At 53.3% G+C, this 24,460-nt stretch overlaps 2 protein-coding genes across 34 annotated transcripts in view; one reads left to right on the top strand and one right to left on the bottom strand.

Annotated features, from left to right (window-relative positions):
- NPHP4 (nephrocystin 4) overlaps window positions 1-19,946 on the bottom strand; it is a 128,837-nt gene extending 108,891 nt beyond the window's left edge. For 4 of the 27 annotated variants that reach the window (XM_023635897.2, XM_023635898.2, XM_023635899.2 and 1 more), the window contains exons 1-3: window positions 19,285-19,935; window positions 13,778-13,950; window positions 6,432-6,584 (exon numbers count right to left, since the gene is read on the bottom strand). In XM_023635897.2, the coding sequence (XP_023491665.2) occupies window positions 6,432-6,584; window positions 13,778-13,950; window positions 19,285-19,921 (963 nt within the window). In that variant the 5' untranslated portion in view covers window positions 19,922-19,935. Of the gene's footprint in view, window positions 1-381; window positions 603-6,431; window positions 6,585-13,777; window positions 13,951-18,177; window positions 18,246-18,346; window positions 18,510-18,946; window positions 19,064-19,284 lie in introns of those variants that run through there. The other 23 variants (XM_023635900.2, XM_070261073.1, XM_070261085.1 and 20 more) reach the window with 18 other exon arrangements.
- The window catches only part of KCNAB2 (potassium voltage-gated channel subfamily A regulatory beta subunit 2), a 91,106-nt gene continuing 86,329 nt past the window's right edge, over window positions 19,684-24,460 (top strand). For 4 of the 7 annotated variants that reach the window (XM_070261108.1, XM_070261102.1, XM_023635908.2 and 1 more), the window contains exon 1: window positions 19,684-19,824. The gene's annotated coding sequence lies outside the window, so the exon portion shown is untranslated. The remainder of the gene's footprint in view (window positions 19,825-24,460) is intronic. The other 3 variants (XM_070261109.1, XM_070261110.1, XM_070261106.1) reach the window with 3 other exon arrangements.

The following is a 24,460-nucleotide window of genomic DNA, read 5'->3' as shown; positions in this document are numbered from 1 at the left end:
AAACAATTATTCCAAGACCAAAACGACAGCAGCAGAGCCCCACCAGCATCTGTCTCCAAAGACTCCAGCTCCAAGCGAGGGGTCGGCCACTGGAAGCGCAGCAGTTGAAAGGCGACTGAAGGGCCGATGGGTGTCATGATATTATGAGCGCTAAGGACGGCCCTTTTCCAAACATCACTACTGACCCTCCAGTGTGGGACAGCACCATGCTAAAGAATTTCTAAGGAACCTGGAAAACATGATCCAGCCCTCGAGAAGGCCAAAGTTCACAGGCAAAGGCTGGATTAGGCAGGCACAAAATGCGACCCCGCTCAGGACCCCCCAGCTCGGAGGTTCTGGAAGCAAAGCCCCCAGGGACGGAGCCCCATCCTCCCTCCTCACCTGGCGGAGCGGCCCCAGGAGGGCAAAGCCGTGCAGCCCAGCACACAGCACTCAGAGGGGCTCAGCAGAAATCCCGATGGCACTCAGCTGAGCAAAACCTGCAAAGAAGCCCTTCCGTCTAAGGACATTAATTAACACCACGCAGGACACTGTGAGAGGAAAATCCTCTGCCTCCACGGAAGTGGCACGAGGAAACGTTGGAGTTGAGCCCATCAAATGACCTGCAAGAGACAGAAGAGGGGCTCTCACTCGCCCCCCACCACACTCCCCCATCTCCACCTGACAAGTCTCCTCCCTGACAGGACAAACAGATTAATAAATCACTGAAATGCTCCTGTCTGAATGCCTTCATCTTCAAAAACACAGACACCATCTGGCCTCGGGCCGAGATTCCATTTCTCACCCATGACAGAACCGAGATTGGGCCTCTGATGATGCGCCTTTATGGAGAGGTTGCAGCCATGCATTCCCAACCACACTGCCACTCAACCCAACCCAGTGACACGCAGCTCTTAGTCCCAAGCAGAAGATGAGGTTGGGTGACAAGGCCAGAGAAGAGGAGAGCAGAAATTAAACCAGTACCTTCCAAAGAACTTTTTTAAAATAAACCTTTAATAGAATATCTTCAGGAAGGGAAATAATTCACAAATACTTCCTGCAGGTTCTACCTGCCCGCTCCCCCTCCCACCGGAGGCTAGAGCGGTTTCCAGTACACCACCCCCGTGAGACCACTGCTCCAAGCACAGTGGACTCTGCTGAGCAACCCTCGCCTCTGAGAAACACAAAATCTCTAATTCCAAACTCAGAGGCATCCACTCATCCAGGCTTTGGCCCACCATTATGTGACGCAAAATAACACAACAATGGAGACAGCCCCCCACCAACAGAATTACGCAACCCAAAATGTCAGTGGTGCCAAGTCTAAGAAACCACAATCTAAAGTGGCAATGTGACCTTCAACCTCGGCTGAAATGGTTACACACTATCTGATCCATCTGGGTGTGCCCAGCTCCTACAGAGAGCCTGGCACACAGCAGACGCCCAACCAGTGTTTGTGGAATGAATACCTACTGCTTACTGGGTGCCTGTTCGTGAAAAACATATGATTTAATACTCCCATGACCCTTATGAGTCGCATCCTGTTATCCTTCCTGCACAGATGAGTGAATTGGTTTACATAACTGGCCAAAAACCCAACAGGAATAAGTGACAGAGCAGGACTTTAGCCCCCGTTCATCTTACATCAAGTCCCACACCCACAGCCAAAGCCAGTCCCGCTCCAGCCTAAAGAACAACTCCTTGACGTACTTAGGAAAGTCAGTCGGTCCAGCTACACCCTCCCGCAGTCTACTGCTGTGAATACACAGTGACATAAGGTGACAAACGTGAAGCTCCCCACTATCCCCACATGGCAGGCAGTTAAGTCACCACAGACTAAACCCCAACTCCGGAGACGTCACAGAGGGATGCTATTTCTCCCTCTAGAAACACTTCTGTCAGCCCCCACTTCTGGCTCAGAGTCGCTGGGAGTGGCTTCTGTTGAGCCAGAGAGGAAAGAGGCCGTCCTCGGAGGGCACGGCTCAGGCCAGACAGACTCTCTGCGGAAGCAGCCCTCTGGAAATGAAGCTGGTTCACACTGTGGCTGTGATTACTGACACGGAGGGCAGCGCGGAGACGGAGGGAGAGGCGGCAGGGCTGTGCCGCAGCCGGGGCAAGTGACCAGTCGAGTCGTTTGGAAGGGCTTCTGGGAGCTTCACTGGGATTACACTGATATTCCTTGACAGCATCCACTTTTAAAGGGGAAATTACATCGGTGTCATCACTCTGATGAATAAGAAAATTCAAGAGTCGGTTTCTCATGGCAGTGTTACAGAAGTGGAAAAAACCCAACCATCTATTCTCTCGAGGGCAGTTGGTTTACCTACTCCAGCCATGTCCCAGACAAGGACACTTCGGCCAACGATAGACTGCATATACAACAGGGGTCCCACAAAATTAGCACCACACAGCCTAGGTGTCCAGTGGGCTGTACCATCTGGGTTTGCGTAAGAGTGTTCCATGATGTTCACGCAAGGACGAAACCACCTAAGGATGCATTTCTCAGAACGTATCCCCGTCATTCCTTAAGCCACACGTGACTGTACTTTAGCGATACCGGGGGCTGAGGGGAGCTCTGGGAGGAACAGCCCCCTGGTCTGGATGTCTATGGAGAGCCACCAGGATCCCTCCCAGTCACTCTCATAAAATAAATAAAGGAGGAAAAATGAGCCTGTCATTGAAAGGCTGAGTGTGGTTAGTTAAGGAAAGAATTTAAGAGAGAAATATGTTCATCACAAAAAGAAAATGTAGAAACTGCATGGTACTTTGGCCTCCCACATTATTTTTTAAAAGATACTTTTTGAGGTACTGAATGAATTATTAGCCATCTCAGTGGAAGGGAAGGGCAATTCCTCGACATAGGGGAAGGTCTCGAAGGAAAGCACAGCATCCTGAGCTCTGAGCTGAGAGGTCTGGGAGCTGGCCACCTGGGCTCCCCAGGCAGAGCGCCCGGAGGCTGGGACCGAGAGGGGAATCTGAGCCCAGGCAAGGAATTCATCGTTTACAGGAAAAAAAAACCCAGCTTGGGCTCAAGGCGAGACTTTTTTCCAAGGCTTTTTTTCAGGACATTGTTTGCAAAGAAATGATATAGCATCTTCCTTCTGGGCTACGTATTCCACCAACAGCTCAATAAAAACCAAGAGCACACCAGGCTGATCCATCGATCCATGTTCAGTCTGGACAGCCACGCTGGCTCCAAGTATGGTTCCCTGCTCCTGGCAGCTTGCGATCTCTAACCAGATCACCCCCAAGCCACTGCTGATTGGAAAACCAGAAAAAATTGGTAATTGCCAGAAAACACAGGCAATTAGTAAAATCAGAAAAAAAAAACCTTCACCAAATTTCAGAATCACCTCTTAAAAGGGCAAATTGTATTTAGCTCTATTTCCACAGGTGTGGAAGCAGAGCAATTAGTCAGCACGATGCAACCACATAAGCAGACCCTCCTGCTTATTAACGCCAGCATGGGAACGCTCACATTTCGACTGCACGGGTGCATGTAAACATGTAAGGTATGTAGGCACATGCACGCACAGGCACACATGGTGAAGGAGGAGTCTCCTTAGAAACTAAACTGGAACAAAACCTCTTTTTCCGTAGTCTGAACGTCAAGGAAACGAGAGAAAAGTGCTGGGCGTGGAGGATGCTGCTGAATGGCTCATGAGGACAGAACTCATTCCTGGGGCATCACTGGCCTCTGCTGCTCGCCGTGGGCATAGCAGCTGGAGAACAGCAGCTTCCCTGAGCATTTCGTGGTGTCGCCTCCCAACCAAGAACACAGTTCACCCCACACCAACCCTGCTGCATTCTCCACTTCAGTAACCCCAACACTAAAGGGTACAGATTTTCCCTGAAACTGTAAGGCCTGTGGTCCTCACTCACCCACTGTCCCCTGTCCCCATGCCCAGCTCAGCAGAAGACAAATGGTGAGAGAGGCCGACGCTGAGCTGGAGCAGTGCTCAGCTCCCAGAGGCTCAGAATACGAGACGAAATCTGTTTTCCTAACTCGGACCTGAACTGTGAGCTGAGAGGGCCCTTGATACACAGCTTCCAAGATGCAGCGACATCTGAAGAGTCACTCAACATGCACAGCAGCACAAGCCCTCCGGGGGTGCAAACACTGAACCCGGAACAAGCCCAGGAGGAGCAGCAGCTCTGGAAGCTGTTTCTTATGGCTTCACCTCCACTCGCGGGGATCACTGTAATGGAGTGAATCAGGGGGGTGACAGCCCCCGCTCTGGCCCGGGGCCTGCTGGGGTCCTGACTGCCGCTGCTACAGAGACGGGTGCCGGCCACTCTGAAAGCTAAACAAGAGGAAGGACGCGGAGGAGCGAGCTCATCTCAGAAGCTCAGTGCCTGCAAAGCACTCCTGTGTTGATTTCAGAGCATAACCCCACCCCTCGAGACTCTTCCAAGTGGAAACCGCAGGGCCCCGCTGACACCTGGGGTTAAAAGAAGGCCAGAGAACAGGGCTGTGGTCAACGTGCAGGCCGTGAGCCAGCCTCACCAGGCCCAACTGCTCTCGCCCACTCTCACAGCCTCGTGAGCTCCTGGATTACTCTGTACAGAGGGGACATCGTAATACCAACATCCAGAGGAGGATGGCAGAACGAAATAACGTAAATGTGCTTCAGAATGAACACCTGGCCCAGGGTGACTGCCCAACAGAGGACAGCTATGTCACCACCCCCTTCATTATTCACTGACTGTCACAATACCAGCTTCCTTGGGCCTGACTGTACAAGCAAGAAAGATGCAAACAGCCTGGGTGTCAACAACCACAGGGCCCCAGACGCTCCTGATGAACCACTTCCTGCCCTGTTAAGGGCATGGGGCGATTTGCTGCCTGTCCTGAAACAGTGCTGTAAGGGGCTGCCCACGGCTGCACATGTGATCTACAACACAAAACCTTTGTCTCTGACATGGCCGGCCGGACAGACCTTTAAGCGGCATTTGCACAAGCTGTTTGACAACCTTAACATCAGACACATTTTTAGTCCCCACAACACACATTTTACCAAGGCTTTATTTAATTGTCTGACCTCTGGGGGCATTATCTCCCTCTACTACTGTGTTAAGTAAGGGCACCAGTCAGAATAAACCCCCGCCAAGACACACAGCCCTGACGCTGGGTGATGGCCAAATGCAGCAAGCAGCACATACATGCTCAACCAGACCCCGGTGGCTTCACGCCTGTGGCCAGGGCAGTCCCCCGCAGAAAAGGCGTGCCTCGGGCTGTGGTTACACACAGCGACGTCTCCAAGGACAGCTATGGTCACCGCCACCACCTTCGCTATTCACCGTACTGTCACAATACTGGGCTTCCTTGGGCCTGACTGTACACAGGTGAAAGATAAATCCACATGGTACGGATCCTCTGCATCCCTGTGACCGTCACCTGCAGGAGTCCAGTCACGCAGACCTGCTGCCTCTGGAAGCTGCCACTCCAGCTCAGGAGTGCAGCAGCGAAGCCACACAAATGACCTCTACAACACCTCCTGCTCTTGGAGTAAAACCCCAGCGTCCCCAAGAAGGCCCTGCCCAGCCACCTCAGCCAGCCACCCTCTGCTGTGCCAGCCCCTCCCTAACCCAGCCACCTTAGCCTGCCTCACGCCCGGGCACTGTCGTCCTGCCCTTCACGGCTCAGGCGGCAGCTCCACAGCGATGCCCTCCTTCACCCTCGCAGGTGTCCCCGTTCTTCTCCAGGACAGCAGCTATTGGTCTCCTTCCGAGAACTCACCACACCTGCAGTGACTCTGTTACCTGCTTTTGTGTGTCACCCCAAAGACCGTAAGTTCTATAAGGTGAGCACCATGCCCCTCTCGTTCACCATCATCTCCCTGGCGCCCAGCACAACGACTGGCAGACAGAGGGGCTGAATAAACATTTGTGGGATTGGTGCACTGAACAAAGACGGAAATCACCTAGCTGCAGGGCGGCCGTATGCAGAGCTACATGGGCAAAATCATGTTATCAACCAAGGCCAACGCAACCACCCAGCCTGCAGACACAAGGCCTAGGGGGAGTCCAGGCTCTGGCCCCCTGACCTGGGCAAGTCACCTTCCTTCTAAGTCTCAACTTGCTCATCTTAAAAAACAAGAAGGAAAATAAAAAGAAAGAAGAGTGAGGAGGAGGGGGAGGGGAGGAAAAGTCGGGGATCAGATGAGATCTATAACTTCCCAACTTTGTTCCAAGAACCCGAAGGCTCTTTGAAGGTGACGAGGCCCCACATGCCCAACCTGCTGCAACCAGAGCAGTGCAGGCTCAGCTGTCGGGACATCTGGCTTCCACATAAGATTCTGTTTGGAAAGAAGCTGCCACACGGCTAAGAGGAGCCTTGCAATGACGGGGTCTGCTGCTCAGGGGCGTTCCTAGGTCTGAGATGCACGGTTGTGTCCCAAGCTCAGAGTGAACCCCCACGCCCAGGGGCCCCACCCGCCATCATGGCCCACCTCGTTGAAGACGATCCTGGACGGCTGCCTTGAGAGCTGCTCAGCGGGCCTCACTGTAGTCTTCAACGTCCTCCCAAAGAAGTGTCGGTAGGTGACATCAAAGAGAGACACGCGCAGATGGCATCCCACCTCCGACAGCACCTCCAGCACTCCCTAGGAGACAGAAGGGGATGGGCCCAAAGGGTCTCAACATCACGAGCCATCCCACAGGTGCTAACCAACCATCCTGGTAGAACTGGCCCATTCGGCATCCATCCTCTGGTTTAAGTATCAATTTCCTTTCTCTCTCCCATGGCCAGTGGTCCCTGGTGAGGTTATGAGTGAGTCAAAGTGCATGACCCTCCCCTGGCCAATCAGAGCACTGAAGTCCCTAGGCACAGACATGGGCTTAAGACTCACCCAGAGCCAATGAGACACAAGAGGTCGGGGCTGGGGAGAGAAACGCACCTGACACCATGGGGAGCCAAAAGAGAACAAGTCCAGGTGACAGCACATGAGACTCTGGATCAAGCCACACCTGAAGCTTATGCTATGTGTTTGTCTGTCATGTGAGTTAATAAATTACATGTAGCTTAAGCTATTTTGCATGGGGTTTTTTAAAATCATTTACAACCAAATGAGTCCTTCCTGATATAACAACAAACTCTAAATCCTCAACTTGCTAGAATTACTTTGGGGTGGTATCGGCAAAGGAAAAGCAGATCTTTGAGGACTGAGAAGTCATGGCTACAAATATGGACAAAACGAGCAGACTATAAAGACACGCCCTTTCCCCAGAGCTGCAGCCCCACAGTGAGCTCTGCCCAGGCCATCAGCGCTTCGGTTACTGGTGCCATGGCAATGGCACAGCTCTGACTGTCTGCCCACACGACCAGGAGTTCTCTGCTCTCCTTTCACGCATTCATTTAATAAACATTAATTAAGCATCTATTCTGTAGACCTACTCTGTGCCAGACAATGTTCCAGGCACTAGAGACAACAGGGAACAAAACAGACAAAATCTCTGCCTTTGGACTCCCATGAAAGAAAATAAAACCAGGTGAGGAGACGGGCATCTGCTATTTTAACAGGAGGGCCGGGGAAGGTGCTCTGAGAGATGTTAGAACTGAGCACTAAGGGAGGGTAGGAACCAAGAGTGCATGTAGGGAGAGCGAACCAAGGGGGAAGGAGCAGGAAACTAAAGGCCTGGGAAGGACAGAGCGGGTGCTCGGGGACCAGTGAGACAGCGTCCCAACTGTACTGAACTGTATTCGCTAAGGTTTGTTACTTTCTGTGTTCTTGATGCTCTGGCATCTGGGGCCTCACTGAGGGGGAGACTGTCCCCCAGGGCCAGCTAATTGCTAGAGACAGTAAATGACCTGCCTTCCAGGACATCTTAATATACAACCAATCCAGAGTCCAGACCCCCACCAGCCCCTCCATCTGGCTCTTACTCCAGGAGGCAATATTCCCCTGCCCGGATCATCCCAGGGCCAGAACTAGGCAACTAGGGGCAGTCCCTATACCCCAGAGGCAGCTGAAATCACTCGAACTGGCCAGTTCTAAACGCGGTCCCCTGCCGGCCCCACCTGGCCCATTCCCTCTCCTAGGAAGGCTCTGCCCGCACTCTCCCCTCACCCCCCTGCCTCCTGACCGCCCGGGCTGCTTTCCCATGTGGCCCTGCGTGGCGTGACGTGCCCCTCCTCTCAGGAACCACAGGTGACAAACTGTCTTTTCATTGATAATCGTCTCCTGCTCTTTTGGCCTCACCAGACCTGGACAAAAACAAAATCCCGGGTACATTTTAATAGAGAATGTGCACATGACAGCAGCAAGGCGTGAGGGGCGGAGAGGGGGGAGCAAGAGCCGAGAAGCGCGGGAGCAGCTCCCACAGGCCTCGCAGACAGGACGGAAGCCGGGGGACAGGCTGAGCAGATGCCACACGCTGATTCAGGACTCTAAGAAAACCGCCCCATGCGAGGTGACGGCTGAGTCAACTCGACTGGGGACCCTCTCAGAGCGGACACATACAGCAAATCAGCAGGCTGTACAGTAGCTTCCAATTTTGTCAATCATATCTCAATAAAGCTGAAAAAAAAGAAAGAAGAGAACCACTCCAGCTACCACGCGGAGACCAGGAGGGGGCAGGAGGGAAGCCAGGGCATCAGGGGGCTGCTGCCACCACCCGAGGTTGTGCATGGTGATGGGAAGGGGGCACACTGGGGGGTGTCTGAGGGAAGAGCTGAGTGACCACTGTGATGGGTCAGACGTGGATGATGAGGAAAGAGCAGCAGGGAGGACAGGGAGCCTGGCTGCCCGGTTTGCCCAGGCCTCCCTGGGTCGAGCAGCGTGAGTCCCACATACTAGTGAGGACTATGACAGCACGTTTGCCATATGGGGCAACTGGAGAAAGGAGGTGTGGAGTGTGGTCGACGAGAAGACAGCAGACAGGCCTGGGGAGGCTTCGAGCCCAGCATCAATCATCCCCACTCACTCCCGCTCACTCGGCTCCAGAGCCGCCGCTCACACCACCGCTGCCTCTCTGCCCACCGCCCCTTTCCCCGGTCCTCGGTCCTCCCGGCCACCCCAGCCACACTGCCTCCCTGGTGACCCTCACGCGTGCTGCTCCCTCCCTTGCTCGCATCAGGGGCCCGGACAGGGAGGCCTTCCCTGACCACTGCCATCTGGGCCACTATCCTCTGACCCTGCTAATCCCCTAGAGCTATCAGCGTACACGCTGACGTCTGTCGCCCCAACTAGAATGTAGTTCCAGGAGAACAAGAGCCTAGAATATTCTCTTCCCTGCCCTATCCTTAGGGCCTGGACAAGATTTTGCACATGTAGGTACTCGGTGTGGACACCTCCCCTCACTGCTGCACCCACCCAGGGCTCCACCACTGGCCCCCTCCTCCCCCTCCGCACCCCCCTCTCTTCTTGGGGGAGGTAACCACCAGCCAGGCCCTGCTAACTCCCAAATCTCTCTTGCTGGCTTGGACGTCTCCCCAGAACTCAGACCCTAAGCACCCTGCGCCTCTGTGCTACTGTGTTCCCAGTTCTACTCAGGTAAGTTTCTAGATCCATCTCCCCTCACTGGACTGAGAGCTCCGTGAAGACAGAATATGGGGCAGTCACCTTTGTGTCCCCTGCACAGTTTCAAACACATAACAGGTGCCCAATAAACATCAAATTCCAAAGAAAAGAAATGCAATCAACATTCATGGTAAAATGAAACTACACAAAAAAGGGAAACGGAATACTATGAAAAACATAGTAAAATTATTAACAAAGTGCCTCAAGTTCAAAAGAAGCCTGTTATATTTTTAGCGGACACCTCTCACAGGGAAGCCTGCTGCCATCTAAAGCTGCCAAATCTCAAAATAAATAAAATTGCACAAACGTGAGAGACTATCCAAATTCAACTTTTTTTAATGTTTCCTACTTGGTCTTTTAAATCCTATCTTTTCACTGATTTTTGTACTTAAAACCGACTTTGCATTCCCGCAATAAACCCCACCTGATCATGATACACTATCCTCTACACAAACTGCTGCATCTGATGTCCTAATCTTATAAGGATTTTTGTGTTAATACTCACGTGGGTTATCATCTGAACTTTTCTTGTAGTGTCCTTGCCTAGTTTGGGTATCAGAGTTATGGTGGTCTCAAAAAAGACCAGTTGGAAAGCGTTCCCTCCTCTTCTATTTTGAGTTTGTCTAGAATTGGTCTTATTTCTTCCTTAATATTTTATAAAATTCAACAGTGAAGTCATGTAAGTCTGGAGTTTTCTTTCTAGCAAGGTTTTTAATTATTAATTCATTTTCTTTAATAAATACAGGGCTATTTAGATTTTCTATTTCTTCTAGTGTCACTTTTGATAAGTTGTGCATTTAAAGAAATTTGTCCATTTTATCTGTTATTACATTTATTGGCACATAAGTTATTCATAAGGTCCCTTGATTATCTTTTTAATGTCTGCAGGATATGTAGAAATGCTCCTTCTTTCCTTCCTAATATTGGCGATCTGTGTTCTCTCTCCTCATCATCAGTCTTAGTAGGGGTTTATCAATATTATTAATCTTTTCAAAGAACTAACTCCTAGCTTTGTTGATTTTCCCTATTATTTGCCCTTTACTTTACTGATTTATGCCCATATATTTACTATTTCTTTCTTCTATTTTAAGTTTAATCTGTTCTTTTTACCTAGATTCTTAAAGAGGAAGCAGAGGTCATTGATTTTTATAATATAGTCATATAAAGTCATAAGTTTCCCTCAAAAGACTGCAGTAGCTGTATCCCAAATTTTGATATGTTCTCCCATCATTCAATTCAAATTATTTGCTAATTTCTCTATGAATTCCTCTGTGACCCATGGGTTAGCCAGCAGTGTATTGTTTAATTTCGTACTATTTGAGGATTTTCTAGGTATCTTATTGTTATTGATTTCTAATTTAATAACATTAGTCAATGAACATATTCTTTATAATTTCAATCCTTTTAAATGGACAGAGACATCTCTATGGCCCAGCAAACGGTCAGTCTCAGTGAATGCTCCATGCGCACTTGAGAAGGACGTGCATTCTATTTGTTGGGTGTAGTATTTTAGAGATGACAAGTCAAGGTGGTTGATGGCGTTGTTCAGATCTTCCAAAACCTTCTTTTTTTGGGCTGTCTGTTCTATCAATCATCGAGAAGAGAGTTAAAAGTCCCCGTTATGGTGGTAAATCTGAACGCAGTCCCCTTTAGCTCTACACAATTTTGCTTCATGCGTATGGAAGCCACATTACTGGGTGCTGTGCACAAAGGAGCTATCACAGCAGCCTGTGATGCTTTGAAAGGCTGGCTCACGGGCTGACCCTTGGCTGGACTCTGGGAACTTACATTTCCAGAAGGTCCCTACCAGCCTCATAAGAATGGCTCACTGTGCCTAAACTGTACGAAACTGTTTATGCTGAACACCTGCTTTCCTTCTGGGAATCTGGAATTCTGGTACATGTTACGCAAAGGATGCCTATGTGACCAGTCCACAAAAATACCCTGAGCTTTTTCAGAGAGCCTGGGCACTGAGTCTCTAACTCAGATTCCTTGGTTGGCAGCATTTCACAAGTGTCATCACAGCTCCTTGCTGGGGGAATCAAGTGTCCTGTGGGATCCACCAGCAGAGGGCACTTGGAAGCTGCGCCCATTTCCCCCAGGCATCCTCCCACATGCCTTTTCCCTTGGCTGATCTTGCTCTGTATCTTTTTGCTGTAATAAATCCTTCCTGTGAAGATGACTATATGCTGAGTCATGCTGAGCCGCCCAGTGAGTCATCAAACCCGGGGGTGGTGCCACCTGTGGGCCTGATACAGGTGCACACACATTTAGGACTGCCTGTCATATTTTCTGGATTACCATCACCGTTATGAAATGTCCCTTCATCTCTGGTAATGCCCTCACCTTGAACTCTACTTTGTCTGATATTAGGATAGCCACAAAGCTTTCTTATGCTTGGTGTTTACAAGGTGCATCTTTTTTCCATCCTTTTACTTTCATACATACAATTTGAAGACACTGAGTTTATGTCTTTATGTTTAAAGTGTGCTTTTTTACAAACAACCTATAATTGGGTGTTAAATGATAACTTTGCTGGGGCGGGGGGGGTGGTGAGGAAGACTGGCCCTGAGCTAACATCTGTGCCAATCTTCCTCTATTTTGTATGTGGGATGCCGCCACGGCATGGCTTGATGAGCGGTGTGCAGGTCCACACCTGGGATCCGAACCCTGGACCACTGAAGCAGAGTGCTCAAACTTAACCACTACACCACCAGGCCAGTCCATTAACTGATAACTTTTAACATATGATTTTGGATCAGGAATTCCACTTGTAGGAATTATTCTACAGACATATGTGTACATGGGGAAAAATTATGGAAATGAAGTTATTCACTGTAGCAGTGGCTGTAAAAGCAAATTACAGGAAAACGTCTAAGTGTTCACCAATAAGGGCCTGGGTAAATAAACGATAGTTCATCCACACAAAGAAATACCATGCTGTCTTAAGAAAGAATTTCTTCATGTAATGACATGAACAATCTATAAAACTTATTGTTAAGAATATTTTTTAAAGCAAGATAATACAAGTATATTTATTTGTTGTATTTGCTTAGAGTTTCTGGAAAGCTGTACAAAAAACAGGTAACCTTGGCTGTATCTAGGGTGGGACACTGGGCGCCTTGGGGACACCATGGGATGACACAATTCCCTCGGGTACCTTTGTGAATTCTGAACTATAGAAATTACCTTTTTAAAAATAAGTAAATAAAATAGAAAATAAATAAAATTTCCTTTGTAAAAGTCCTAGGAAAGAAGAAACTGCTGTCTGCTATCTTGAGAGCTCCTGAAGGCAGGGGCTGCTGGAGCTGGTCAACCTCGGCTGGCATCCCCGCTGGCCAGCTAGAGCTGGGTCACCCCAGGGAACTGACTTCACTTCTCTTGGGCTGTTTGCTCCTCTGTAAAATGGGGGTAATGGTGGCACCTGCCTCATAGGGCTGTCATGAGGATGAAGTGAATTCATACAAGGAAAGTGCCAAGAAGCAAAGTTGTACAAGCAGCAGCTACCACAGCACCCAGCTCAAGGGCAAACACCCAGCGGGTGCTCCGTCAAGGTGTGGAACGGAGCTTTGCAGGATGTGAGCCATTTATAAGAGAAGGTTATTCACAGACCAGCGCTCCAACAACTTTGAATGCATGGAGAATCGCTCTACCAGCTGCGGAGGAGGACAGTCTTGGTAAGCCAAACCCTCTAAGAGGCATGTGTCCACAATGGCAGGCCTGGATCCTTCCTGTGCATCCTCACAGGCCACCGGGCCTCACTAAGACACTCCAATTACATGGCTGTTCTGTTAGCAGTACAGAAGCACCAGCTTCTCCAGCAGGTTCCCTGCCACCTGAACGGCACAGATGGACGCAGAGCCACAGAGCCAGGGCCTGAGCGTGCAAATGGCTGTGGTCCATCCAAGCACAGGGCTTCTGCCAGGATGCCCAGAGCTCTGCCTCTGCAGTTCCCACTGCCAGGGTGAAGCAGGCTGTGCTGAGCCGTGCACAAGGCCACCTCTTACAAACAACCTGGCTCAGAAATAACCCAGGAAATCAGATTACCTGGGTTTTTAAATTGCCCCACTGTGGGCAGAAAGAAACCTTTACCCAGGGTCAGAAGTGCTGACCGAGTCGCTGAATCACATCCTCTCTTTGCTGATGGGCCACTTTGCCTCCTGCCAAGGCCCAAGGTAATGGGTACAGTGGTGAGACTCAAGTAAGTGGAAATCAATATCATCTCAGCTGAGCGCAGTAACAACGTGCATTTGACAATAAATAGCAAATTTCTTTACCTGCTTAATTAGCGAACCATCGAGCCACTTCAGGACACACTGAAATGCTGTTGACTCCCTTAAAGGCTGACGTGCTCTCTGTGGGTGGGGAGGTACCAGCACGTTTTGATCAAAAATCCTGTGCCAGTCATTCATCGTGCCAGTCTGAGGGTCACTTGGGCCTGTAGGATTACCTGTACCATTCGTGTTCAAATAAACAAAAAAGTTACAAGGGCCACTGTGCTCAGAGCAATTCTCAAAGTTTCCTACCTTCCACTGAACCCCAGAGGAACCACCATCCCCAAAACCCACACTCTGCAATCCTACCCTCCAAACCCCAGTGCAGTAGACTGGCACCCATGCTGCCTTCCCCTAGTAAACGTGCCCATCTCGCTCCAGAGAACCTCTACCCCTCCTCTCAGGAACCAACCAGAGCACAAGTACCCTGGCCTCAGTGACTGGTTCAGGGTTGGGGACATGCAGGGCCACTTTGTGCAGTTGTGGAGGTTGAGCAGTGCACAAGGGCACCAGGCCGTGGGAGCAGCTACCTATAAAAAAGCAGGCAGTGCAAAAGCAAGAGCAAGGAAAGGGTTGGGAGGTCATCAGTAGAGCCCTGGCTCACGGGGACACTAACACAGTCACCCCAGGACAGCTCAGTGCTGTGAACAGTTCCTTGTGACCTAAGCTCGTTTCGGAGCAATTTTGAGTGCTACAGGCTGCTTGGAGGCCTGGCTGTCTAAGGACGTTATCTGCCTTCCAGCCAGACAGGGATCTGAGCTGCACTAGACTCTTCTGCTGACACAGAACCTCGGCTTTGATACGAAGCTGAGCTCTGTACACTAAAACGACAGGCGAGGAGAAAAAGCAGCAGGTTTGGTCTTCTAAGATAGCAGCTCTCTGTGGTCCCGAATCCCGTAAGTTCCCCAGGGTTGTCAAGGGTTCCACAAGGTCAAAGCCGTTTTCCTCGTCAGCTGACATAGGCCTTGCTCCCTGTGTTGGCACCTGCTCCGATGGAGCAAAGGCAGTGGTGGGCGAAGCCGCTGGTGGCTCGGCCTGCCCCGGACCCAGGCACCACAGCCTCCCAGCCATCCCACGCCCTCACTTCTTGCAGTAAAAAATACATCAGCTGCACTTAAGAATGCCCTTGATAATGCCGTTTTAACTTGCTTACATCTCGACCCTTGAGTGTAGGCATATTCAGCATTCTCTGGTGAAATGGGAAACACACAAAATCACCTGCTGCAAAATGCAGGACAACGGTCACTCCCATGAGCCTGGGTGGCTGTCTGGGCTGCAAGCTGAACCAGCTGCTCTTCCAGTCAACAACGCCATTTTTACTAAAAAGAATGGCTGAGACAGGCCATGCTTATTCAGACTTGTACCTGGTAGATTTTCTCTCCAACAAACGAAATGAGCCCCTCACTGAAACACCGTAATAAAAATCAAGCTTTTGGGCAAAAATTAGAATCGGGAAAATCGGTGTCCTCCACCATGAGCCTGCCAGCTTCACATGCCTTAAAGACTTTTCTGATGAGATGGGTAGTGACGGCAGCAAAAGGGACCTTTTGAAATCGTATGATTAACCGTGTCAACATTTGGAAGATGTGTGTAACTCACAACCAGATTTTCTAAGTGAATAATGCATAATGATACAAAATCCTGCATGAGTAAGAGATCCACCAAAAACGCAAGACAGCCCAAAAGATTTTCACGTTGAACAGAGCATGAAAAGCTCACCGGAGGCCATCTAACTCCACATCGCATCTGTGTCATCTGCAGCTGGGACTAGTGTCAAGGACCTTGAGGTGGGGAGACGATCCAGGTGGGCCTGATGTGGTCACAAGGGTCCTTCAAGGGAGGGGCAGGAGGGGTCAGAGAAAGGACCCGGTGACCAGAGGAGCAGAGATGTGACGATGGAGGAAGGGGCTATGAGAGGAATGCGGGTGGTCTCTAGAAGCTGGAAAAGGTGAGGGAGTGGGTCCCCCCCGCCGGAGCCTCGGAAGGAACCAGCCCTGCCCACACCGTGACGCTAGCCCACTGAGGCTGACTTCGGACTTCTGGCCTCCAGAAGCAGAAGAGAATAAAGCCGGGTTGTTTCAAACCACCCAGTCTGTGGTAATTTGTTACAGAAACCACAGAAACTCACACAGATGTCCACAGCCTGGAAGCAGACGAGGCCTGCCCGATACCCAGCTGGAGAGCCACCTGCCCAGGAGGGCTTCTGGGTGGCTCCCAGGGGTCCAGCCCTCGGGCCCACACAGCCCTGTGCTTCCAGCGTGCACTTGCCACCTGCCCCATACTGATCTGCCCACTGGCCAACTGCTCACAGGAGTTGGCCACAGGCTCACAGGAGTTTACTTTCCCGTGTCCTTGGTACCTGGCTCACCATCAAAACTCAAAAAATATTCACAAAATCAAATGGAAGTTTCAATAAAGTTGACTCCCAAGCATCTTTTTTTTCAGGGAAATGTTGTTTTCCTATTGACTTTCAGTATAAAACTGGAACGTTTATTCATACAAAGTGAGCGCCACAATGGACTGAGATGGCATCTCTACAGAGGATGTCCTTCCTGCCCTGGGAGCAGTGGCAAAGCCCGCGCCCTGAGACACCTGGAAGGAGCGGCGCCCACTGTGCACTCCGCCCCTCGGCAGCATTTCCCCAGCCCCAGGGCTGTGCCTCCTTTGTGAGTGGCTCCAGACTTTGCTCACTTGCCCCAGATTCCTGGCCCAGTACCTGCCACCCCTTCCCTGGACGGCTGCAGGACCCAAAGCGGCCCTTGGCCAGCAGAGGCGGCTGAAGGCCACTCATGGTCTGGTCCACCCTGCCAGGAAAACACATCAATGGGATGATTCCCTGCTGCACCCGTAAGACACACCCTGGGAAGGATCTCTTCTGAAAGGCACTGCCACCCAAAATCAAACCCCTGAGCTGGGCAGGTGGAGGCAGCCAGCAACAGTCCACATGGGCAATGGAGGAAGAGGTGACACCTGAGACAGGCTCCTGGGAGTGGGAGCCCAGGCAGCCACAGGGGCTGTGACACACAGAGCTCTTCCTGCCCCCAGCCCTCCCTCCTCTCCAGCTCCACTCTGCCCTCGCCTCAGCGCCCCCAGACACCACGCCCTCTCTGTTCCCCTCTGGAGGGACACACACACCCATGGTAACTCCTACTCGTCCTTCAGGAGTCAGAGCAAATGCCACCCCCTTGGGGTGAGCGCCTCATCCCCCCCGGCTCCTCCCCCACAGGATCCTGTCACAGAAGTGCCACCACACTCCACCACACTCCACCAGGCAGGTGGTCACTGCTGTCCTGCCAGACTGTGAGCTATGCCAGGTTAGGACCGTCCTCAGTGGAAATCTTTTTAGTGATTAGGTAAGTCATTAATCACGCTGTGCAGGAATTAAGAGTGTTGTGAAGGAAGGGCAGATGGGCCTGTGGGGCTAGATGAACAAAAAAGAGAAAACTGAGAGGGTTCCACGCTTTGAGCCCAAGAAAAGAGTTCAATGGACTCTCCAGGGGTAAAAACATCAAGAAAATCTAAGAGCTTTTATTGAGCCCCTATTGTGAACCAGGCATCTGCATTTTTATATTTATTATTCCAACAGCTCTATAAGTTAAGTACATTATCCCCATCTAAAGATGAGGAAAGTGAGACTCAAAGAGGGTAAGTGGCCAGTACAAAGTCACACAGCCAGTTGTGACTACCCTCAAAGCCATTACAACCACACCTGCCCCTGTGTCGCACCGAGGCCAGGAGAAGCAGAGGGAGAAGAGGCCCCAGAAGGTACAGTGAGAGCCCTGGCCAAGGCCCCAGGCTAATCCTCGCTCTCCTCTCTGACTTGTGGAAAATCTCTTGCCCTCCCTGCATCTGTTTCCCATCCACAAAACGAAGGGGCGGTGAAGCTTCCTTGAGGTGTGTGCTGCTGCAGACCTGTTCAACGAAGATGCACCAAGCACCTGCTCTGTGCCAGCACGTGCGGTGGGGAAGACTGTCAAATGCCCCATCTTCCAAGAATCTAAGAATCCAGCTTTATTAGTATAAATCTTGGATGGAACTGAAGCTCTAAATACCCAATTTAGAGTGCTGTAGTCTTATTTACTGCAAGAATAAATTCTTGTCAGTGGCATAAAAAAAGAGAAAGGCAAAAGGGCAAGGGTGAGCAGCACAGAGGCGAGAGGCGGAATCCAGGCTCTTCCTGGGGGCAGACAGGGTGGAGTAGGGAAGAGGAGGGAACCAGGGAGCTGAAGAGGTGAGCTGGGCTGACGTCTCACAAATGAGGCTGGCCCGAGGACTGCCAGGTACAGGGACGCTTCCCTCCCAGAAGTGAACAAGATGTGGAACACCTGAGACCCGAAAGCTTTGGGCAGCTGTTTTGGGAGTAAGTGGAATTCCCTTATTCAAGGACTATTGTGAGTACCTACCAGGTGCCAGGCCCTGGAAAAACCATCTTGCACTCAGCAGACAAGCTCCCTGCCCTCATGGAATGTATCTGGAGGGACGTAGAAGGAGGGGATACAAATTAGCACACAAAAACCCATGGTTGTGAGCCAGGAAAACAAAACAACGGAGAGGAGTGGAGGGGGCAGTGACCTGTGATGGAGATCTGGGTTAGAAGCAGGCCCACCATCTGCAGTCATCTGAAATACTCCTTTCCAACCACACAAGCATGAGGCTGGACTTCTCGGTGTACTTCATCCAAAACGACACACAGCCACAGGCAGCAAAGAGATGCGCAAAGGTGGGGCCTCTGAGTCTGAAGGAGCGGGCAGAAGAGCAAGCACTCAGGCCTCAGGAAGGACCCAGGTGAGGTGGGGCAGCAGAGGTGAAGACGGGAGCGGCTACAGGGGCAGCCCGAGGCAGGTAGCGGGGCAGAGCCTCCTGCAAGGGCCTGGGAGTCTCAAAATTTCCACTGGACAGCAGTGCTGGGATGGGCCAGCAGGGGACACACACACAGATGAGGACAGGCATCCAGCCCAGGGACACGCACTCAGGCAGGGACAGACACCCAGCAGGGGACAGATTCAGCCCGAGGACAGGCATCCACCTAGGGACAGGCATCCAGCAGGGGACAGACACCCAGCCCCGGGAACAGGCAGTTGGGGACAGCAAAGGTCCCCGGCAAGTGTGGCGGGGACGCAGAGTCAGGGAAAGCCAACGTCAGGGTCCCAGCAAAGCCCAGGCCATCCGCACCGAGCTGTCCTTAAACTAAGGGGCCGCAGAGGGGCGCTGGGTCATGGGGCAGAGGGCGGAGGCTGGGCCCCCAGGAGTCCCAGACGCCCAACAGACCCCGGCGGCCCGGGCCGCACCAAGTGTCAGGGCGGGGGTGCGGGTGAGACTGAGGCGGGCCCAGCCCCGCGCCCCGCCCGGCCGCCGCGCCCCGCGGGCACCGGGTCCCCAAGGAGAGAAGTAAGGAGCACGCCCACCCCGGACCGACGGCACGGCCGGCTCCGCGGCCCCCAGCTTCTCTCGCGTCCCAGCCTCCCCCGCGGCGCCGCCACCATGGTTTCGCCCACCGCGGGCGCCGTTACCTAGGAGACGGGCCCGCCGCGGCCGCGCCTGGGCGACGAAGCCCACGCTTCTGAGGAAGTGCCCCCACGACGGAACCAGAGCCCCGGAGAAGGGCCGCGGCCGCCCGGAGCCGCAGGCCTGCAACCCGAGAACCGGCCGCAGAACGTCCAGTCCTTTGCCACCCGCAGGAGGAGCCTCGGAAGGCTGCGCGCCGCGCGCTCGGGCCGAGGACCCGCCCCGCGTCGCCGTCGTCGGCAGGGCCGCAGGACCAATCAGAGCCCAAGTCAAGAGCTCCGCTACGGCAGCTCCAGCCAATCGGCGAGGCGGCGGGCCCGTCCTGATTTGCATGGCCGGCGATCCGTCACCCAATGGGAATGTGACTGGCGTGACGAGCAGCCAATGAGAAGCTGGAGGAGGCGTGGCCCCGGGCGTCCCACGAGGTGAAGATGCTGCGGGCGGAACCTGGCGGAGCGTGCGGGATTCGGGGGCGCTAAAGTCGCAGGGGCAGGGCGGGAAGGAAGATCCGGAGCAGGAACAGGATCCGGAGCTGGAGCCCCCAGGTGAGTGCTGGGGGAGACCCCCGCGGACTGCACTGTCCGCGGCCGTGCTCCGGGAGAGCGGCGGCGGGCACCCGAGAGGCCCGCGCTGATTCTCCATCTCCTCTTCGCCAGCGCGTCCCCGCGCCCGCCTCCGTCCTCACTTCTCCAGCAAGCTCACCTCCTTCTGCATCGTCTCCCTTCCCCCATCTCGCCCTCCCCAGCCCGTCCTATCTGCCGTCCCGCCCGACCTTTCAGCTCTCATCCCCGACCCCTGCCCCAAACTTCATCCCTCCCCTGGTCCCAGTGCATCGCTTCCCGATCTCTGCCCCCTCCCGGTTCATCCTCGCCTCCCCTGTCCCTATCTCGCTCCGCTTCCCCTCTCTCGACCTCTGAGCAGCCCCATTCGAGCGCTCCGGGTGGTAGTCCTCCCCATCTCATCTTTCCTCTTTGTTGCTCCTGCAGGCTCATCCTGCCTCTCCTTCTTGGTCCCTGTCCCCATCCTCCCACTCGTTCTGCTCCTAGTCCCTCCGATCTCTCCCCGTGGGCACTCTCTCCACCTTGCCCTGCTCCCCAGGACCTTGGCACTCCCTTCCTGCACCAGTTCCTCTGGCTACTTACACCCCTACCTGCCCCTACCCCTTGTTCGGCCTCTCGCTCCCCACCTCCCTACCTGCTGCTGCTCCCGCAGGACGCAGAGACTCAGCAGCTGCACCGCTCCCTGCTGCAGTAGCAGCTGCCAGTGTACCTGCCCACCTTCCCGCTCTCCCATCCAGGCGCACCCTGGCTCTGCTCCTCCTGGCATTTGTCTTGGGGGCTCTTCTGGGGGCTGTGCTTTGCCTAGAGTTTCCAGATGGGAAGCCCCTTAGCACCCTTTCCTGCCTTCCTCCCTGGCCACCATCTCCCTCCCCACCCCACCCCCACTTTCCTGCTCAGCCTCACTTTGTGATTCAGCATTTTTGGGTTTGTAACTTTCTTTGCTTTCTGGCGTGATAGGGACCTGGCTGTGGGGCTGAAGGCAGGGGGTCTTGACCCTGCGAGATCACCTTAGGAAACAGACCTGAGCTGCCTGGTGGAGGCAGGAGTGGGGAGCAAGGGACCCACCAGTGGGGGCTGTCTTTTCCTGCCTCTCATTTGTCTGCCCTGTATTGAACTGCATCCAAAGGGAGATGACATAAGTAATAGCTCTTGGGGAAATGGGCTATTAGCATTTATGGAAATTAATACATCCACATCCGAGGAACAAGAACACCAAGTTCAGGCCACAGCTGTCCCACTGTCTGTCGTTTCAGGATTTCTTCTTTCCCTGCAATTTCTCCTCCCCCTCAAAAATACCATCCCCCTTCCAATGCCAAGAGCAAGCTCCTGCTCTGCTAAGGAAGCTGCATTCAGGCCCCACATTGCAGGGTTTGGGGACCTGTGTGTGGAGAGTCGCATCTGCCCTCCCAGTTCTTGCTTGGCAAGCGTATCCACCTGCAGAGCCCAGGCTTGTGTGCAGCTCCTGGGCTCCTGTCCCTGTGCCCGCGCAGTGTGGGGCCCAAGAGGGCATTGGCTCCGCAGGTCCCATCTCGGGAACTCTCTCCAAGTCCACACCCCACTTCAATGGCACAGACTGTGTTTGGGCTGCAGTGTATTCCAGTCTCTAAAGCAGCCTGCCGGAGGCTTCCTGTACAAAACCGAGCTCCAGTTCCTTGTGTCTCTCTGCTCTGCCCATCGACAGACTCTGTGGGCACGCCCAGGGACTGAGCCAGGCCATGGTGGGCAGGGAGGGTCATGAAAAGTGTGAAACCTGGGTCATGTGCTCCATAGCCTTTTGGGTGTGGATGTGGAGCCTGGATGGGAAGAAGTAGGCACAAAAGCGATTGCACACAGCAGGTGTGCCAAGACGGGATGCCACTGCTTGCCTGGGGAGGGTTCTGGGCCGTGGGCACTGGGAATAGGAGGTGGAGCGAGCCCTGAGGGCGGGGCAGCTGTGGAGGCTTCACACTGTGGGGCTGCTTTCTTTCCTTTCCTTTTTTCAATGATCTTCTAAACCCCAAATGATTCAGGAGGAAATGAGTGGCACAGAGTTTTGATTTGGCAGTTTCCAGCAGGGGCTGGAAGGAGAGCTACCACTAGACTTTCCTGTTTGTTGGTGCTGGGCCCCTGGCAACTGGGCAGCACAGTGTGTGGCGAAGAAAGGCCTCCTCCACTGTTCGAACCCCCGAGAACATGTTTTGTTTCCAGGGACTCCGGCTGGAAGCAGCATGTATCTCGTCCTTGACTGAATTTTCAGTGACCTTCACGTCACCAAAGGTCCCAGAGCCAGAGCAGTTTCCTGGAGTCCCTGAATAATGGGGCAGCACAGTGGCAGCTGTGGGTAGCATTTGGGAGGGACCGTCTGTGAAGGTGTCCAGGGCCCAAGACCCCAGGCCTCTCTGCATCCCCTCTCTCAGCAGCTAGGAGGTCCCCCCTCATGGAGGCGAAGCTCACTAGAGCTGAGAGGGTCTTGGCCACCTTCTCCCTCAGAGGAGTGAATGGAAGCCAGAAGCAGAGACTTCTCCAAGGTCACTCAGAGGCAGGGGCACAGCCGGCTTAGACCCCCTCACTTCCTGCCAACTTGCGCCCAGGACTCCCAGTTAGAGGAAGCCAACACTGCATGGATGTGCCTGACCACCAGCTTTGGCCGCCCTTCGGGCAGGCCGCTCAGGAGGTGTTGGTGACTTGCATGGAGGAAACCAGGCCCTGGGGTGTGTCTCAGTCACTGGGGGCTGTTGGGAGCAGGAGACACCACCAACCACAGAGAATTCTCAGTGATACCATCCTGCCCAGCCTGGCAGGACCCCAGAGCTAAGGCACTGTGGTTTCAAAGGTATCATCAAAGAGATGGCAAGTAGTTAGATGGGAGGCCAGGGGCTGGGCCAATGGGTGAGATGAAAAGGAAGAAGAGTTCTGCCCACGTTGGAACTGCTCTTTCAACCTGGCTGCGCCATGGGTCCTTGTAAATAACCCTTGGAGGTAGGCCGGTTAGTTTGGATGGGGAAACTGAGGCACAGAGCAGTGGCAAGACTGACTCGGCCTCCCATCTCATGAGGAGAACTTGATTCTTTTCCTGCTTTGCCAGGACTCTGAGGCGGGTGCCTGCTCCCTGTCGCACGGAGCTCCAGCAGCTGCCTCAGCCCCACAGATGCATCTCCTTAGGCTCGCAGAGGGGTCCAGGTTCAATCCCAGCTCCCGGGGGACATGGAAACCCACCTTTTTCATGAATGGGCAGCCCAGCACGCTCATTCCTCCATCCGCTGCATGCCCCCCTTTCTTTGGGGGCACTCTGTGAGGGGATGTGGTTCTTGGCTCAGCCAGTGTGAAAGAGAAAAGGGAATAAGGCCTCCCTGGGAGAGAGCAGGCACTGGGTGGGGTGGGAATGTTACCCACCTGGTCATCCTGTCACTGTGGGCGTGGCTCCAGGCTCTCCATTAGGCCTGGCCTTGGCAGGACAAGCGTCTCCCTCTAGGCCTTATCCCTTGCCGCATCCCACGGGGCTCAGCCAAGTGCTGGCCTTCCCTGCCCTCTATACCGTGGGATGAGCCCCCAGCCTAAGGCTGTCTTGTGCCCTCACACCCAGCTTTCTAACCCATAGCCCTGCAGGACGGGGTCTCAAGAGGCCTCTCCCTGCTGGTTAACCCCTGGGCTGTGGGCGCATGCCTGCCTGCAAGGTTGTGTGTCCCTCCTCCCAGAGCCATCCCCCTCGAACGCCCGTGTTGCCTGCATCCCTGGCACCCACCTTCCTTGAGCTTCCTCCTTGCAGGCAGCCGTCTTCTCTCTCACTCCAGCGCACAGGCGCTTGCAGAATTGACTCTCAATGCCATGCAGGGTGCGGATAAAATGGGACTGGGAAAGGGAAAAAGCGGAGAGGGAGTGAGGTCCAGCTCCCTCAGCTTCACACTGTACTGCGGACCCAGCTAAGAGGGTTTTCCCCACGATGATCTGGAGCCCTGGTGGGGGTTTTTCCCCCCAACTTGATCTGGATCTTGAGCCCCTTTAGGGGTTTTCCCCACTAACTTGATCTTGATCTTGAGCCCTGGCTGCTGAGCGGTTGAGATCCGTCATCCAACTCAATGACTCAACGGCTGAAAGCCCAGCGTGTGTTTCTCCTTCTCAGATCTCCACACCAGATCCCGTTCCTCATTGGGCTGGTTTCCCCAGTGAGTGAGCAACTTCTTGGGTCCCATAGACGGGCGAGTCTTGTCCACAGGACCCTCTGTCACCAGTCCTGGCCAGTTCGCACCTTCTCAGCCACTTGGCTCCACTCTTGGATCTCCTTTTTTCTGGGTTGGTGAAATGAGGCGATGTGGGGAGAACCATGGGGACGGTCCCTGGCACACAGCAGGCACTCAGTGATGTCAGCTACCTTCTTCTACTTCTAATCATAGACTGAGCCCAAACCATTGCCCTAACTTGAGCCCAGGTGGCCCCCAGGAAAGCTCGGGCAGAGTGACTCAGGTCCCCTTCTGAGTCATTTCATGAGCCCAGCCGGGGCTCCTCAGAAGGGGCTGCCTGCTCCTGGGGCACAGCCTGGGAGAGCCCAGCTTCATGGAGGATGGGGTTGGGGGAGGGCCTATTGCCATCAGTCTGCAGGGAGGAGCCTCCTGTGAATGGAAGGATGCACCTCGCCCTATCCCCC

The sequence above is a fragment of the Equus caballus genome, chromosome 2, assembly GCF_041296265.1.
Source record: "Equus caballus isolate H_3958 breed thoroughbred chromosome 2, TB-T2T, whole genome shotgun sequence".
NCBI lineage: Eukaryota > Metazoa > Chordata > Mammalia > Perissodactyla > Equidae > Equus > Equus caballus.
Note: the sequence above shows the minus strand (reverse complement) of the source record. Positions and strands in the feature narration are given on the sequence as shown.